Source organism: Mytilus edulis, chromosome 13 (assembly GCF_963676685.1).
Source record: "Mytilus edulis chromosome 13, xbMytEdul2.2, whole genome shotgun sequence".
NCBI lineage: Eukaryota > Metazoa > Mollusca > Bivalvia > Mytilida > Mytilidae > Mytilus > Mytilus edulis.
Genome location: NC_092356.1, coordinates 1,010,140 through 1,030,096, shown reverse-complemented (window position 1 = coordinate 1,030,096; position 19,957 = coordinate 1,010,140). Strand labels below are relative to the sequence as shown.

Sequence of the window (19,957 nt, the reverse complement as noted above, 5' to 3'; positions counted from 1 at the left end):
ATTAAAAATAACCTAACATTAATCTGCTCTTATGATACCCAGCAATGATTTTTTTGATTTTTGGAGTTGAATTAAAGTACATTTGTTTTGATCTTTTGTTTAGTTTTTTTTATTAAGAACTAGAATACATTTGTATTATCTGAATTTGTGGCTTTATGATGTTGAACCTGTTAAGGTTTTGTGAATCAATAAACTTGTACATGTTGTTGTCGAGTTTCATTTTTCTATTTATTTTAATGTTGTCTGCTTTTTATCGACTTTTTGTTCTCTAACACATTTGTTAGGCATCTTCTCTTTAGTATATGATTTTCGTTTACATACATATTTGTTGAGTTTCTTCTGTTTTGTCTTTGATTTTTTGTTGTTTTTTCACATTTATTAAATTTGTTTTGTTTTGACAGCTGTAAGAATTATATATTTAAAGTAAACAAATCGTCTTCATTCCTATTTGGGTTTTTTCTACTTTTTGTTAATATGAATTATGCATCAAGGATTATTACCTGATTTTTAATTACAGATTCTATTACAAATCGGTACTTGTGCGATGGTAAAACATTACAATACTTCAACAGGGAGGTCAGTTTTGTGTGAATCTGTCAAATGCCAGGGAGGTTTGTATAATTCAGTTTTACTTTGACCAATAAGGGTTCATTTTTACAAATTGTGACTTGGATGGAGAGTTGTCTCATTGGCACTCATCTTCTTATATCTATTTAGCCAATTTTCTGAAGCTTATGTAATTGTTTTTTAATTTTAAGATATTCAAATTGTTCGATACAATAAATCAGGTATATGTATTGTCATCAACGGTTAGATTGAACAATCTGTATGTTAAAAAAAAAAGAATATGTGACAAATAGTTTCTTTTACACGAGCTATTAATCTTATTTTTCTTCACTATTTTTAAACAGTACGTCTTGATATTATTGGATATCATATTTTCAATATCAAATATTTATTGTATATTAAAAATAGCACTGATCGTGTGTAAAAACATCTAATAATGACATATTGATGTAGAACATCCGTGGTGAATGATACACAGATAAAATACTTTTAAATATATAGACGATTTGCATGCTAATTAAATAGAAGTCTATAGAATTACTTTGATGTGGTGATGTGACGTCTAGAATAACCTTGATGCGGTCATGTCTTAGTGTCAGTGTGTAAGTTTCAGAATAGAGAAAAATGGCGAAATAAATAAAATAGATACAATAATCAAGACAAAAGAGAATAATGGAGTTCTTAATTGTACAGAAAAGAAATAATGGTCAAAATGATTTAAAATAGAGACAATGGATTTAATAAATACATAAAATAAAAGGACCCCTCGTTCGGGGAAGAAACTAAGTCCGATGGTCACTTTAAAAATTGGACCAAACTCTTTAACAACAAAATGATTTGAATTATACTTAAAATTAAACATATAAAATGAACTATGATGGAGTAACATGAAAGGTAACCAAAACAAAGATACAAAATAATGATAAAATTAAATTCGCAAATCCTTAAATAAAGGCAACAGTAGTATACCGCTGTTCAAACTCATAAATCCATGGACAAAAAACAAAATCGGGGTAACAAACTAAAACTGAGGGAAACGCATAAATATAAGAGGAGAACAACGACACAACACTACTATGTAACTAACACACACAGAAGCGGACCAAGCATCAGACAAAATCCCATGAGAATAACAAATATAACATCAAAACCAAATACATAAGATATATAAACTCACAATAGCTACCACTGCAGAAATTGTGTCCGCCAGATCTTCATCTACAACAGACTATTCAGTGATGCTCGAATCAAAAAGTAACAATAAAGGACCTTAATTCCTGATTCATTAAATATGATTAAGTATGCTCCAATATAAATATGAAAGAAGTTATAATTTATTTCAGCACTTGAATTTTGCCACGTGAACTACACAAGAGATATTTGTAATCCGTGTCCACTAGGCTCGTATATGGTAGATACGATTGATTCACGATATTTTGAAAATGACAGATCTGTTTTCAAATGTGTTGACAGTATGCATTGGTCCTGTCCACCAGGTAAATTAAACACTAAAAGATTGGTCTGTTTTCAAATGTGTCGACATGTTCTATTGGTCAGATTGATCTGTTTTCAAATGTGTCGACATGTTCTATTGGTCAGATTGATCTGTTTTCAAATGTGTCGACATGTTCTATTGGTCAGATTGATCTGTTTTCAAATGTGTCGACATGTTCTATTGGTCAGATTGATCTGTTTTCAAATGTGTCGACATGTTCTATTGGTCAGATTGATCTGTTTTCAAATGTGTCGACATGTTCTATTGGTCAGATTGATCTGTTTTCAAATGTGTCGACATGTTCTATTGGTCAGATTGATCTGTTTTCAAATGTGTCAACATGTTCTATTGGTCAGATTGATCTGTTTTCAAATGTGTCGACATGTTCTATTGGTCAGATTGATCTGTTTTCAAATGTGTCGACATGTTCTATTGGTCTTGCTTTTATGAGTGGTCAATATGTTTTCAAATGTGACTACCATTTTCGGAGGCTTACATTTCATGTAGGTAGAGCCCAAAAAGTTCTATCTGTTTTCAAATATGTCAACAGGTATGAAGGTGAAACTACAGTAACAATTGTCATTGTTCTCCTGGTGTGTAGAACATTAAGTAAGCAATCTGTTTCCAAATGTCACCAATTGGTTTTGCTCAGTGTTTCCTGTTAAACAATGTAAATATTGATCTGTGTTTAATTAAATCAGTCATTGATCTAGGTAAAACATGTAATCAATGTATACCTCCTCCAATTTCATATATGTCGAAAGTATTATTGGTATTCCTTCTGTGTAATAAGGCCAAATATGGTCCCTTTCTTCATGGTGACACAACAAAATTGATTGAAGACAATAAAGAATATTGCTCCTTAGGTTTAGCCAGAAACGTATTGAGATCAAGAAAACCGCACATCGATGACAAAAAAGAATATCCACCAGTTGGTGTATAACTCAAAAACAATTAATGAATTAATGTAACAAATGAGCATTTTGACTTTGACTGAAGTATTTGGAACCTTAATGTCTTATTATTTTTTTTATGGAAAAGCATGTTATAAATATTGTTCAAACCAAGGCTTTACCTGTTGAGCTGATCATACTCTCATGGACTAACAGTTCCAGTCGTGGTATCGACCTGGTTCTAGTAAATGATGCATTAACAACTAAAGTCTGATATTTTATTCATGTGACTCGGAAGGGTACACATAAATAGATGATTATACAAGTACATTATGTTATAGCACGTGCCAATTCCTCTTATTTACCTTCTTCTAGAGGCAGAGATGGTTTATGGTAAAATAACAGATACTCATCAGCCTCCATGTGAATGTGATAGGTCAAGAGGTTATTATGGGTCAAATTTTTATAATTGTGAATTAGTAGAGGAACCATGTGGCAAAGGATTAGAATTATCTATTCGTGGTAAGTAGTATTACTAGTCCCTTATATGATATATGGTAAAGCAATCAACAATCAACAAATCAAGGAGAGGAATTTGTATAAGTGACTTATCAAATCCATGTTTTGTATTGATGTATATACATCTGTTTCTAAATAAAATATTGTTTACACTAACAATCAAACAATATGTGATATACATGTACGTCTGACCAACAGAGGAATTGCACAAGCCATATTGTAACTGATTTCTGAATTTCTTTTTGTCTGTTCCCTTAATGTATCTTTTAATTGATTTACGACATTTGAACATAGGTAAACTTGTGTCGCAGTTTTATAGTATGTGTACTACTACTATTCCTTCTATATGTTATATCAATCAAATGGTATTTGTGATTATCATAAACTTAATTTCTTTTAGTAGTTTATATCAATCCTTTTCTTTAAACATTGAGGTATGTGGGGTATTGTTTATTGTACCATGTATATCAACAAATAGATACAAATTTTCTATTGATTTTAAAGAGTCCCTTAATTAAGGTATACGTCATTATTTTAATTTTTATTGAAGGAAACTGTGTGCCTTGTCCATATGGTACTTTCAAAAGAACTAAAAGCTTTGAACTTTGTATCAAGAAAACAAAGTAAGTTTATATATTTTTCACAAATTTTTTGAAGACTATTTGGCAATTTGTGACTTTCGAACAGCGGTATACTACTGTTGCCTTTGAATAAACTCGGTTCTATGAATTTTGCTTCGATTTGTTTGAAGCATTTTATGTTTTGTTTTTATTGAACTTCAACAGGAACGCCCCAAAAGCACAAAAGTTAAAGGCATGGATTTCCAAATTATTGAGGTAATATACGTCAAAGAGGAAACGAGGAATGTATTATAATTTGTAAAGAAAGTATGTACACTGGGGTATTAAAAGATAGCGAAACCAGATTAGGTCAGCTTTACCTGTGGGAGTTGTTACACTAGACAAATAAAAGAATATAGCATTAGATTAATTTTGAAGTTAAAGATCATGTATTTTGAAATGTTTTGTAGTCGTTATGATATGATATATGTATTTTCTATATTTGCAGTTGTACATCGTTTAACAGATACGCAATAAGCCTCGGAAGTACTCATTCAGATGCAATTTGTGGGCCTTTAATGCGCATTACATCTTCAACTGAAAAGGGTCATAAACACTATTCAAACAATGACTTTGAAAAGTCAACAGTTGATGTGCATTCTATCCCATACAAGTCCAAAACTAGTGATGAAATATCAAATATTTTTACTAAAAGAAATATTTTTCTTATTATGTAAGTCTATATTTATGTTTATTTATGTTCAACTGAGGTCATACATCCCCAATGCACCAATGACATCGCCTAGTTCATATTCGACATAATTGCTACCAATGCACCAATGACATCGCCTAGTTCATATTCGACATAACTGCTCATAGTAAATTCATTCAATAAAAGGGGGGAAAAGATATTCAAACTCATATGTATATTGAAAACAAACGCATTGCCACGGCAAAAAAAAATCTTCAGTAAACAAAACACAATATAAAAAATTGAAGACTGAACAAGGGGGAATCTAACCAAAAACCAGAGTGATCTGAGATGTTCAGGAAGGGTCAGTAAGAAAGTTCTGTTCCATATGTGACATCCGTCGTGTCATGAAACTAACTTGTCCTATTAATTTGAAAAGATTATTGAAAGTGTCAATATAATGGTAAGAACGTCGCATTTTATTTTGCACTAAAACTTCCCAATGCAACTATTACTTTCTGCAAACTAAGTAAGGCAACAGCAGTTTACTGGTGTTAAAAGTCAAAATCGATTGAGAGAAACAAATCGTGGTTAATAAAGGATTATAAATATGAGTTCTTTTGCATTCAACATAGTAGACGCACTCAAATGAGGAGAATTTGTGTAAATATTAATTTCAAAAAATTCATATGTTTCTGGTGGCAATGAAATCGAGAGAGGGAAATTACCAAAGGGATAACCAAAACTCCTCAGTCAAGGAAAATCGGCAACCCAATGACAAAAGTCAAAAAACGAGGAAAGAGAAAACAACACTGCAAAGAAACACTTAAAAGACTTCGTATCATAAATCCCATCAAACACTGGTTAAGATCGCAGATGCACTAACAATGTTTCCTTGTACTACATACAATGTACAGTAATATATGTACTAATTTCAAATAAAAAGCACAAGTTGAATGGCGACAGAAGATCGGAAAGTGTCGGTCGTTGACATATGAAATATAAAGCATACACGACAAACTCCATTCTATAAAACACTACACAGTGAAATCAACAAAAGGGTGATATGAATTTCAACAAATAATAGGTTAAGCACCTTAAAATATCTATCCAAGGATACAAAGCTAATGAGTATGTATGCCCAACGTTTATATCGTCTATATGGTCCGAGTCAACAATTATCGTCCATTGATTTAGTCCAAAGTGTTGACAGTGTGTGATATTAAGATGATAACACAATATTGACTGTTGTACCCCTATTTTTGACATTTTTACTCTTTGAGTATGTTTGTTTTGTTCATGCATCGTTGACAATGTAATGGAATTTGATGCGACTGTCATACAAGTGAGAGGTTTAGCTAGATATAAAACCAGGTTCAATCCACCATTTTCTACATTAGAAAATGCCTGTACCAAGTCAGGAATATGACAGTTGTTATCCATTCGTTTGATGTGTTTGGACTTTTGATTTTGCCTTTTGATTTTTGATTTTCCTTTTTGTATTTTCCTCGGAGTTCAGTATTTTTGTGTTTTTACTTTTTATTTGCGAATATTTTTAAAACCCTTCCGAAGTCTATTTCTCCTTATTTTATACCCCAAATAGCATTTAGGGGGTCGGGGTTGAAAGTACACCATCAAAACACTTGGTCATGAAATTTAAAGTAAAGTAGTGATTTGATCCAGCTGATAAATGTTATAAATAAGCACTACGTAAGCTATCAAAAGCTTTCAAAAACCCCTTAACATAAAATTGTCCATATTTTGAGTTAGCGCCGGTGATGTTTTCTATTTTTGTTATAATTTGTCCCAAAAGTAGTACAACACACTGTAAACTGTTTATTGAGAAAGCGCAATTGGGAGTTTTTGATTTTTATTTATAGTCTAAAAGAAATGCCCTATAATTGTGGTCTCGGACCATATAAGACTTATTAGCAGCAAAAAACATCTCAAGTTTAACAATGTTAATGACCTTGTGAAAAGTAAAATCACAAAAATACTGAACTCAGAGGAAAATCAATTCGGAAAGTCCATAATCACATGGCAGGGTTGCAATAAAATCCCATGCATCATTTAGTGTAATGTAAAACAAATTTAATATGAAGACGGTGTGTTCATAAATGACTTAAACAGTACACATACACATATATAAATGTTGATGAAAAGGAAAAAAAATGGAATAACAAATTTTATATTTACCGAATAGACATCAAAGATACAGTTCAGAAAAAAATGGAATTTCATCTTATGTTTGATTTCTTCCAGTAGGTGTGTGTAGTTGTAGTTGTACTTGATAAATCGATAATTGTTTGACCTCATTTAACCCAATCCAAAATAATATCATTTGTAGACAACAGAATGGAACATCGTTATGTTTCTCTATACTTTAAAACCGTGTCTTTATCTTCCGCGGCGTGTTGACATCTGATAAAAATAAGGAGTTACGGTATGGTTGCCAATGAGATAACTATTCATCTGTTTTAATGACGAAGATATAAATGATTATATATAATCTCATCATAGATACCAGGACTAAATTTTGTATATACGCCAGACGCGCGTTTCGTCTACGCTCGAATCCAAAAAAGTTAAAAAGGCCAAATAAAGTACGAAGTTGAAGAGCATTGCGGTCCAAAATTCCTAAAAGTTTTGCCAAATGCAGCTAAGGTAATCTATGCCTGAGGTAGAAAAGCCTTAGTATTTCAAAATTTGTAAACAGTAAATTTATAAATATAACCATATGACCTTCATTAATGATAAAAACCCATACCGTTACATCAGACAGTCACGGCCCCGACAAGACAAATTTGAAAACAAACAGCCGAATTCAAGCAATACAATTTACGAAAACATAAATATGACAGGCATGAACAATCGACAGCAACTGAACTTCTGGTTCTTGATTTGAGACAGACACATGAAGACAGCGGCGTGGTAAAACATGATTGTGAACTCATTATTCCCTTAATCTTGGATATTGGAAAATAATTACAACTACATTAAAAAGTAAAATTACAAAAATACTGAACTCAGAGGAAAATTCAAAAAGGAAAGTCCATAATCAATCGGCAAAATTAAAAGCTCAAACACATCAAAGAATGGATAACAACTATCTTAGTCCTGACTTGGTACATGCATTTTCTTATGTAGACAATGGTGGATTGAATCTGGTTTCATAGCTAGCTAAACTGTCACTTGTATGACAGTCGCATCAAATTACATTGTATTGACAACGATGCGTGAACAAAGATATACGAGTTGTAAATCACATAACTCTATCGATAGATAAGAGGCACAAACAAATACAAAAAAAATGCACACAAAGTACCGACATAAGAGTTGAATATATATATTTATCACATATTTGTTATGAATACCTTAGGTTTTGCATATGCAATAACCTCAAAATTGCCCGTGGCAAAAAAGAGATATCCATATTGTGCCCTGTACCTAATGACGTGACGTCATTGCATCCTGAACGACACGTTTTTAATAAATTGTTTAAGATTTTACCTTTTATGTATCATTAAATTGTTATAATTGAACTTTTTTCTCTTTTCTGCAGAACTTAAATATGTCATAAAAAGATTATAACATGTCTTTTCCATATTGGCCCGGGTATCATCCCTCGACCCATATCGGCCCTCGGCTAAAGCCTCGATGCCGATATGGGAGTCTCGGGATGATACCAGGGCCAATATGGAAAAAGGCATGTTATAATCTATACATATAAGTGTAGAATATGCGTAAGTTTTATTTCAAGACTTAAGTTTGCACATATGTTACAGGAAGCCTAAATGTGTGATAAATTATCCCATCATATTAATATATATTTCTAGGTCGCTTCTAAATAGACTTTCCTAAACAATAATTATACTTGTCTTCCTGTCCTGTGATGACTTATGGATAGTTATCCCATTGGCAATCATACTTTGTCTTCTCTTTTTATAACTTGTACCAGGAACTTGTGTTAAATATTCAATTGTGTGATTTCAGTACGGACAACACCAAATGGGTAGTCAAACTCAGAAGTAAAAAATGACAAAAGACAATGCTGCGGCAAAAACTGAAAACTACCGAAAGATGAACAAAGTGTACAAAACACAACATAGAAAAACTAAATACACAAAAAATAGGTTGATCTAACGTCGATGTTAAATAAACAAATGGAAAGAGGAAAAGGACAGAGTTTAAAAGATTTTCATATATACTCTTGTGAATGATTTAACTATTTTTCCCAAAATAATAGTTCTATATATCTGTTTTGTTTTATCTTCAGTATCATTATTCCTGCTGTGATATTAGTTATTGTTGGACCCATAGCGATAGGATTTTGTATCAAGAACAAATATTCTGTCCACATAAAATGTTGCATGGGTGAGTAGTTAATTTTACATTTGATTTACCAATATACCAACATAAAATACTCAATAATTCATGAAACTTAAAAATATATACGAATAACGAACTATTTTTAATGTCATTATAGTTTTATCATAGTGTCTCCAAGTCAGACATGGGGTCAATTACATTTGAAAGTAATTAATTACATTCAATTACAATTACAAAATCTTCAATTAAATTACACATTACATTTGACTTTTTTTACCAATGTAATTAATTACATTCCAATTACTTGGCAAATGTAATTAATTACTTCAATTACATTTGAAAGGAAAATTAAGATAAAACATTGAAAACATGCATTTATTCTATGATATGTACATAAGTATTATACATTGCTCTATAGTTATAACAATTAGATGATGGATTCTGCTGTGTGTCTACCTTTGAATCGTTTACAGCATATCATGACAGACTTCATAGCCCAGTCCAAAATAAAGTGGCCTGTGATTCCCAAAAATCCTCTCATTTGTCTACTAGACCAGAGATCAATGGTTAAACACACACTTTCAGCTCTTTTAGAGTATTTACAAGGTTATTTTTTATTTCAACCGATTTTTCATGTAGAAGTTTCGAAGATAAATGCTTTCTGCTAGGCACTTGATACTTAGTGTCAGCTTTTTCCATCAAGTTTTTAAATTCTTCACTTTCGACAATAGAGAGTGGTAAAAGATCCCCAGCTATGAACATTATAAGAGCATTTGTCATTTCTAACTGTTTTGGATCAGACGGTGAATATTTTACACTTTTTTTTATGCATTGTGTCAATGTTAATTGAATTTCTTTATTCTCAGAATGCAGAATGTACAAATCTCTGTGTTTTCTCTGAAAATTACAAAAGGCCTTATTTAATATCTTGAAAATATTAAATTGTTTTAATTTACCTTTACATTTATTTAAATTTATTTGATTGTAAATGATACAAAAAAAGAGCACTATTTTTTATTTTTTGAAATGATTTTCATTTTTATCCCAGCTTATTCAAATTATTTATCTTAAATAAGTGATTTAGAAATCTGACTTCTTAAAACAAAAATAAACTTTAGTTTTAATCACAACTAATTAATTTAATAAACAAAATATTTTCCAAATTTAAATGTAAGCTATTAGAGGATATAAGATAAATGAAATCTGGTTAGAAATGAAAAAGAAGCATTATGAATTTATTAATTTTTAAAATTCTTATATAGTATTACCTTCATATGTGTAACAAAGTTGGATGTAACTTTATAACTTCCACTAATGAGGGTGCCACAATGCATACATTTTCCTTTGAAAGTATTTCCATTTTGGAAGTCATCAGGAACAGTAAAATGTTCCAGTACACTCTTGGAGCTCATTTTTAAATCTGATAAAATGTTTTCTTTAAACATTCATATATATAGTGAACAAATTTTGCAAGTGAGATTTTTTCATATGCATTATCCCTTCAAGAATTTAAACATGTACCTATAGGCCCTAGGGGTATATTTATCTCTCTCTAATTAGCCTTATATCTGTTTAACATAACTGTTATAAAAACAGTCATTATATAGTTTGTAATAAAACAAATAGCCAGAGGTTATATTTATTGGTTATTTAAGTCCTTGAATAAAGTTAATTTTGTTAAATCAATGTCTTAAAATATCTATCTAAATCTACTAATTAAGGTCAAGACAGTGACTTCCTAGTGGTTTCTTTTAAAATTATGGCATGTGTCTACATTTTTTTTATCATTCAATACAAAATGAAGAATCTACCATGGTTGTGTTAATACAGAAAGTATACTGTGAAGGCTTTTCTTTGTCAGCTTACAACATTTGTTAAGATTATTGCTTTTAATAATTTTTTGAGAAAACACAAGATTTAATCTTTTGATCCAAAATTTCAAATGTAATTGACTTGTAATTGAAAAGTAATTGTCAATTACAGGCAATTTTGGCTATGTAATTAATTACATTCAATTACATGTAATTGAAAAAATGCTCAATTACACATTACATTCAATTACATGATAAATTGTAATTAATTACAGTCAATTACAATTACATATTTCAATTACCCCATGTCTGCTCCAAGTGCCTTTTATTGAAACAAAGTGATAATATGGTATATTCTGCTTTAAGGTTTATTCATTATATTGCTGATCATTGAAGTCTTTTTTTTTATATTGTTCATAATATTGCGACAATAATATAGCTCTTCTGGCCTTTATTTCGTTAAAGTTAATATAAAAATCTAAAACTTATGCAAATATTCAAGAATCCACAAGTTTATTGAAACTGTACATTCATACAAAATTTGGTTAAATACGTTTTGGTTTTTTTAACCATGAAACCATCTCTTTACAAAACACATAAAGTATTTAAGGAACCGACTATTTTTCTGCTAATATTTAGATGGATATTCCTCTTGAACATGCATACAGGAATAGTTTTTCGGTTATAATGCTGCATCTTAAGTCTTAAAGTATATACATAAAAAAAGGAATGGAGGAAAAAACAAACAGGATTAAGTGCAAAAACAAAGGATAGAGGTTCTGAACTTTAGACTCGCGCAAAAATGTTGCAAGGTTAAATATGTTTTGTAAGATTTCAATCCTACTCCAATACCTCTGCCAAAGTGGAACAAACAATCACACAACAATTATTTTCAAACATTGTTATTTGCAAAATCAAAGTGTATCACCATTATTATGATAAGTCCACTTAAAAATAGACTATCATGGATGGGACAAAATGAAGATTTAACAAACACGGAATAGGTGAGCATCTTCTGCAAGTCATACATTTTTGTATATTGTTCTTCATTATGATATATAGAAATTTATACCACAATCAAGGCAAACTCTGTGTCAAGTGTTAAGGGAAAGAGAGATGTTGTGACAGAGTAACATGTCAAAACCATTTGAAACATTATAGCAATTGAACATTTCCTAGTGGTCTATTAAAGTAGATCTCTGTGCAGTGATTCATTCATTCATTCTTTCATTAGGAACAAACATCGAGTATATTGAATAAACGTCTCTTTGTGCACTATGTGGTTCGATATTGACATCTACTTACCGTATGAATGTGTTCAGAAGGATATAAAATTGAGAATGGAAATGGGGTATATGTCTAGGAGACAACAACCCTACTATATAAACCAAAGAAAAGACAACATAAAAACTAAATAACAGACCAAATGTTTTGCAAGGTCATGTCACAAATATATTGCTAAAATAAATCCACGTCCACAAATGAATCAACAGTACCAATCATTTTTTGCCGACGAAATTGTCAATTGTCTACTATACGTTTTAGCAAACCAGTAAAGCCGAAAATCAAAACTTCTACATAGTTCTAGCGAGAAAACTAATGGTTTATTTGTAACAACATAATTAACGATAAGACATACATTAGACAAGGCTCTGGACTTGGGACAGGCACATAAATTATGTAGCAGCGTTTGTGAACGCCTCAACTTCCCTTTACCTGAGACAGTGGTGAAACATCAAAACATGAGAACTAACTGTTAACGTTAGGTGCATTTTATCTGTTTGACTTTTGTTTTTATCTCTTGGATTATAAAAAAAAGTGTGTTAGTATGTTTTCCTGGCAGAATTGGTGATATCTAAAATGTGACTGAACGAAAATTACATGTATATAAAACATCAGATATGGCCTAAGATATGACAAGTGTGGCTTGTAATTCATTTTCAAGTATCTGTTCCGTGGAAGGTATTCAACGGTACGCAATTTAGCAAATGTCAGAGGAACAACATTAAACTGTTGTTTCTTGCATCGGATAATGAAACAATAAATAAAGGTTGGCATAAATAATTAATATTTTACAGAAATCAATAGGAAGAGTGGCAGATCTAGTAGAAAAACATACGATATTCCTCTCAAAGACCAGGATAAAGGTCAGTTTCTCTATCAAATTAAACCTAGCTGATTGATATATTGGTCAGTATACAGCAATTATTATGAACTGTGGTCAGTAAGGTCAGTTATCCGTTTCTCTATCAAATTAAACCTAGCTGATTGATATAATGGTCAGTATGGAGCAATTACTATGGACAGTGGTCAGTAAGGAAGCAATTACAACAGACTTCTACTTAATTGACTTTGTTGACCGCTTTCAATCTTCCATCGATATCGTTTGGGTCATTGATCTGTTATTGTCCATGACGTTTATGAATACCATGTAAAGAGATACTAAGTATACATTTACCTTTATTGGGAATTTTTATATGATCAATTAACTAGTAAGTGGGTTTTTTAAATGATCACTGTGTGCCAAAGAGCATGATGCAAAAATGCCCTTAAATAAAACAAGCAATTCTAAAAACAGTATCGGAATGAAAAATACCATTGGCTCCAACATATCATTAACATTATCTTAACAATTCATTTTCAATTTATCATTGACGTTGTTTTTTTTAAATTTTTTTAAATTTTTTATTTTTGGTTTGTTTAGCTTTTCTGACTGTTCCTTTGAGGGTCAGTTTAGAGCTTATGATGTCTTCGTTTGTATACTTTGCAAACTATAAATAAACGTTATTTATTTATTAGAACATTGCCTGTAGAAACCGAGCACTATCGTGGAGAGGGATTATGTTGTAAAAATGCATTTGACAATTGGAGCAGTATCATCGGATATAGTTATCTTCGTTGGAACCGATTATTCTATATGTAATTCGTGTCATGTAAACATAAGTAAATACGAGTAAAGCTATCTTTAAACAAGAAAATTTGACCTATGTCGGACATTCTGTTTGATAAAATAAAGCCAAACTTATTTTGTTAGCCTGTCACATATATTGTATTTCAATTTAAAGTGAATAATACTTGTTTTAACTATTACCACGGGGAAAATCCTGCTTTTCAGGAGAATGGCTTCATTTTTTAGAAAAGTCATTTAATTTTACTACTCATCATTCACTGCTTATGGTTATGACAGTCTTAGTACAGTTATAGTATATAGTTATAACTGGGTAAAATTAAGTCTAAGAATAATTTTGAATGCACATTTTATAGATGAAAATATAACCTTAAAGATTGAAGTGACCGATAGAATACCGTTACAAATAATAAACCAGATAATTATTTAAACAAACCTATATAGCTATAAGGTTGAGTCTGATCGTCTTTGCATATTTTTCATTGATTATCACCTATATATATTCTAATGAAGAGAGAGAAAGAAAACTGTTTACAGCTTTTAGTTGTCATCATTAACCAAGAAAATATATATCCTTGTTTGTCATTTCTTTTTACTAAATAAAGAAATAGTTATTTAGTCACTGTTTGGGCTTAAATGTTGAATACTTGTGTATAACATAACAAGTATCACAGATACCAAAATAAGTTTCAGATGATCTGGAAAAAATCAATGAAAGATTCATGTTGACATTTAAGGAGAGGCAGTCTATAACAACAAGATATAATTATATATATACAAGGACAGTCTGTGTGTATGAACTTGTTTACGTCCAACCTTAATGTATAAGTGTGACTGGCTATTGGTGCTTGGGAAAGTCCAGAATATGACAGTTGCTTTTCAATCGTTCTGTTAGTTTATTATGTTGAATTTGTTAGTTTTCATTGACTTCAACTTTTTTAAATTCAGGGCCGTAACTACATTGAGGCAAATGAGGCAAATGCCTCATGTTTGAAATTTAAAAAAAAAAAAAAAAAAAAAAAAAAAATGAAACAAGAAGATTGTCAAATTGTTTTGACGGAAAGTGTCTTGCAAGAAGCCAGTTCTCTTCACTCTCTGGTGAAGCCCCTTCATGTTTTTCGTGATCCATGTTTCATTTTTTTACATAAATAAGGCCGTAAGTTTTCTCGTGTGAATTGTTTTACATTGTCTTATCGGGGCCTTTTATAGCTTACTATGCGGTATGGGCTTTGCTCATTGTTGAAGGCCGTACAGTGACCTATAGTTGTTAATGTCTGTGTCATTTTGGTCTTTTGTGGATAGTTGTCATATTGGCAATCATACCACATCTTCTTTTTTATATATTCTATTTTACTTTTAGTTATCAGAGTTGATGGTCTATTGTTTGTACTTCTATGTCCCGGTTTGTCTTTTGTTAATTTATTGTCCTACTTAATGACTATAGTCTGAGTGTTGATTTTCATTTGTTAACGTGTGGTCTTGCAATGTTGCATGCCAACCGATGTCCAGACAATGTGCGAGAAAATATTTTAAGAATGTACGATGCTACAAGACACAGAAATGAATCGTCGTTTCTGCATGGAGAATTGAACTTGATATCAAAGAGAACAAAACTTGCTTTTGTCGTAGATACAACTAGAAAGCTGACACCATGTCAGCTTTCTAGTTTTATCTAATGTCAGCTTAGCTTTCTAGTTCTATCGTATATTCTTAAAATATTTTCTTGAAATATGGTCACCGATTCCACGGTATCAAAACAATTGAAAAAAAAACCAACAACAATGTATTGCCATATGACCTTTTACATTGAAGGGTTACCCTTGCATTAAATCATGTTCAGACTCTTTTAACAGAAATATTGAGTACACGTACACGGAACCTAATCGCACACAAAGTCAATGTATAGAAAAATACGAATGATCAATTGTTAAAGTTTAATTCCTGTTCTTCATCTTGATAGTTCCTGGATGGTCTCCAACAATAAAAGAATCATTAATATCGTAAAACAGGGTCAAGATGGTCCCTAGTGTCGACTTTAACAGTACTAGTACTTAAAGTATAATACTGCACTGTCACTATATTTAAATCCAGTCATAAAAAAATCACAAAAGTCTAAATACAATACAAGACAAGAACAGACAGACAGATTCGGTATTAAGGATTATGAGAATTACGATTTTTGCTTTATCCATCATATATATATCGATCTTTTTTCAATGTTATCCCTAAAACCTAAAAGTCTTAAAATACAATGAATTTTTGTTATTGCTATGAGACCAGAATATTGTTGAAAAAATAGCTCAGAATGCACGATTTTGCATTATTTTTCTCAGAGCGTCTGGGGGCCTTCAGCTTCCCCCCCCAGACCCCTCGCCAAATATTTTTCGCCTCGCTACGCTCGGCGAATATTTTGCCTCACTTTTAAAAGAGGCTAGTTACGGCCCTGAAATTTACCTTAATGTTTGATATTTTTCATATGTTCAAATACTTTAAATACTGCTATTCCAGCAGCGACTGTATACGGAGTATATATCTCCCAATTGATACGATATTTCCGGGCTTGTATTTCCTATCATGATTTCCTTGATAGAGGATTGCTGGTCATTAAAGCTATTAAACCAAGAGATCCAAATAATGAAGTTGAAATCATTCCTTCGTTAATTTTACGGACGCCATCACGAATTGGTTGACCGTTATGGAATAACCGTTTCACAGAAGATAACGGATTTGTTCCTTATGTCGTAACTACAATACCCTTTCCCTTTTCACGAATGTGACCTACCGAATTAAACTATTTACCGGATTTGTAATAACATAAGCATTTTGACGGTTGCCACATGCGAAGCAGGATTTGCTTACCCTTCTGGAGCACCTGAGAGTTTGTGTTTTTGTTTTTAGCCATGGCGTTTTCAGATTATTTTTTATCTATGAGTTTGACTCTCCCTCTGGTATCTTTCGTCCCTCTTTTATAGTTTTGGAATATAACCCTTCTATCATTAAAAAGAAAACTTGTGGATTTTGTTTCCAGAATTCTCTATGAATTGTATACATTGTGTTAATATGCTATAGTAAATTGTTGAATTTTTGTCCTTCAGTTTTTCTTTGTGTATATGCTGTTTGTGCATCTTTATTAGATATTACACAATGTTGACGGTTGTACCCCTATTTTTGACATTTTTATGATGGAATTTAATGCGACTGTCATAGAAGTGAAATGTAAAGCTGGCTTCAAAACTACAGAAGAAATGCCTGTACCAAGTCAGGAATATTACAGTTGCTATCCATTTTTTGGTGTGTTTGAGCTTTTGGTTTTGCAATTTAATTAAGGAATTTTCCTCGAAGTTATTTATGTGATTTTACTTTTTTCTTAATTGATTATGCTATATTTCAAAGTGGAATATTACTTATTAATGACTCACATGAATTTTTTCTAATGACATTGCTTCGGAATATTTAAAAAAAAGAGGGGTGAAAGATACCATATATCGAAAATAAACTTACAACGCCATGGATAAAAAAGAATAAGACAAACAATAGTACACAAAACACAAAATAGATAAATAAAGATTAAGCAACGCGAAAAAATATCAAAAACTGCAGTTGATCGCATGTGCTCCGGAGGGGTGACCAGGCCCTGCTAGCGTTGATCACATGTGCTCCGGAGGGGTAAGCAGGCCTACTAGCGTTGTGTTGCTCATATTAAAGAATTCAATTTGGTCGAACTATTAGATTTATTATCCCACAATAGTTATCAAAGGTACCAGGATTATAATTTAGTACGCCAGACGCGCGTTTCGTCTACATAAGACTCATCAGTGAAGCTCATATCAAAATATTTAAAAAGCCAAACAAGTACAAAGTTGAAGAGCAACAAAAGTTATATAACAAAAATACCGAACCCCAAGAAAAATTCAAAGCAGAAAATCCTTTATCAAGTGACAAAATCAAATGTTCAAACACATCAAACGAATGGAACAAAATTGTCATATTCCTGATGTGGTACAGGGATTACCTTATGTAAGAATTGGTGGATTAAACATGGTTTCAAAAGTAGAGAATTCCATTATTATAAACAAAACAATTAGTCATATCCTTAACGTTATGTGCATTGATTTTCAGGAAGTGTAGGAAGCGGATGCAGTGTTGACCCTCAACCACTCAATGCAGATATTCAAATGGACAATGTACCTGATGGTCAAGAGGAAAGTGACATTACCAGAATAACTGTTCATGTACACAGTAAAAATGATACTCAGCTATTTAGTGAAGATAACAGAAATTCAGAGAATTTACTGTAAAATAAATCTTGACAATGAAAATGTCATTTTTAAGGAGTCAATGTAAGGATCTGTATGATTTTAATTACTAACAGACTAAAATACAGATTACGTGTTCAGGCTTTGCTTTCATGGATAAGACCAAAATTTACTTTTAGTTCTGGTAATTATCAAACCAGCCAATGAAATTTAAGCTTTCAGATTTATAAAGGTGTGCAGTGTTCCGACAAATTCAGAGGATCCCGAAAGGTTTCTGAAACAAAAAGTCGAATGGAGTATTTTAAATTGTTATAAGCAAAGCCTGGACACGTTCTCTGTGTTTTAATCAGATTGTGTATGATTTAAAAAGGCAAATTATTTCATGTATTGGCAGTCAGCTGACCGTTGTGAAATTACAAATGCAATAGGTGATATTTGTTATGCTTTGTTTGTAAATTATATGAAACGATTTGGGATCACTCCCACTAAGCATGCATAAAATATTAATGCAATGACTATTAACCAATAGACCACTTTCAAGTTTGACCGTCACCGCAAAAAAACAAGTCAATTATGCGCGCCTTTATGACTTTATTTACCAGATAGAAGGGATTGCCTGTATCCCTGCACTTTTAACGTCCATCAAGCGTTTTAGTGATTGTCATTGTGCAGGATAAACTCGAAATAATGTTGTTCTGTAAGTACTTAATTGCAGTTCCCTAATGACAGCAGTGCTGATTGTCAATTATGAGAATCAATTTGCCGAATAATTCATGCAATTGTAACCGTAGAGCATGAATTTCATTACAAAATTGCTTGTCTCAACCGGGACTCGAACCCGGGACCTCTGAGTAACTAGCCAGCACGTTAACCGACTGAGTAAAAAAAAAGTACTTCCCTAGCTCAACCGCTTACGGCTGACTAAGTATCTACTAAGTTTTCTAAGGGAAGCAATCCCGTAACATTTCCTCCACCTCAAGAGTCATTATACTCTATAATGATGATATCTTCATCTTTTTTATATTTATTTTTTACCTGGCTAGGTATTTCTTCTAACCGTGGGTTTTTATTGTTGGACACCAATGTAACCGGAGCAAAATTGCTTGTCTCCACTGGGACTCGAACCCGGGACCTCTGTGTTACTAGCCAGCGCGTTAACCGACTGAGCTAAAGAAGTACTTCCCTAGCTCATCAGCTTACGTCTGACTAAGTATCTACTAAGTTTTCTACAGGAAGCAATACCGTCACACAATATATCTTAGTTTTGCAACAACTCGCTCAACATGGGAACGGAAGAACGATGTCCCTAAACACACGAACGGCGTTCACTAAAACCAAAGTTTTTGACGGAAATGCATCGAACTCGAAAGTTGTCTATTGTATATCTGTGTTTTATTGATGTTTGAGTAGAAGGTGCCAGGAATAACAACTCATTACCTCTTTTTATTGTGCCTGTTACATCGACAACTTCAGAAGTGGTTGTTAATTTATCTATATTTGTCAAGTATTGTAATACATTGCTATCATTAAAATTTAGAAATAAAATATAATCTGATTATTTGTTCATTTTAAATAAATAACAAAGTACAAAATGTACTATCATATATCATATCATATCAAATCATACTTTCAAAAGAGGAACGAAAGATACCAGAGGGAGAGTGAAACTCATAGATAGAAAATAAACTGACAACGCAATAGCTAAAAAAAAAGACAAACAGACAAAAATAGTACAGAAGACACAACATAGAACACTAAAGACTAAGCAACACAAACTCAACCAAAAACTGTATGTACAGTTGCATATATTACACAAAGAATATGATCTATACTGTTGTTGACACATGCCATGGTTTGTAAATAATCTAAAAATACAAACACAGTGATGCTTTTTTAAGCCCCATTTATGGGCATTATGTTTTCTGGTC

General features: G+C 31.9%; 1 protein-coding gene across 2 annotated transcripts in view; it reads left to right on the top strand.

Annotated features, from left to right (window-relative positions):
* The window catches only part of LOC139500069 (uncharacterized), a 42,201-nt gene extending 22,613 nt beyond the window's left edge, over nucleotides 1-19,588 (top strand). For both annotated transcript variants that reach the window (XM_071288807.1, XM_071288805.1), the window contains 8 exons: nucleotides 518-611; nucleotides 1,911-2,063; nucleotides 3,331-3,477; nucleotides 4,025-4,097; nucleotides 4,543-4,767; nucleotides 9,002-9,099; nucleotides 12,944-13,012; nucleotides 17,893-19,588. In XM_071288807.1, coding sequence (XP_071144908.1) covers nucleotides 518-611; nucleotides 1,911-2,063; nucleotides 3,331-3,477; nucleotides 4,025-4,097; nucleotides 4,543-4,767; nucleotides 9,002-9,099; nucleotides 12,944-13,012; nucleotides 17,893-18,071 — 1,038 coding nt within the window. In that variant the 3' untranslated portion in view covers nucleotides 18,072-19,588. The remainder of the gene's footprint in view (nucleotides 1-517; nucleotides 612-1,910; nucleotides 2,064-3,330; nucleotides 3,478-4,024; nucleotides 4,098-4,542; nucleotides 4,768-9,001; nucleotides 9,100-12,943; nucleotides 13,013-17,892) is intronic.
* The last annotated feature ends 369 nt before the right edge of the window (nucleotides 19,589-19,957 follow it).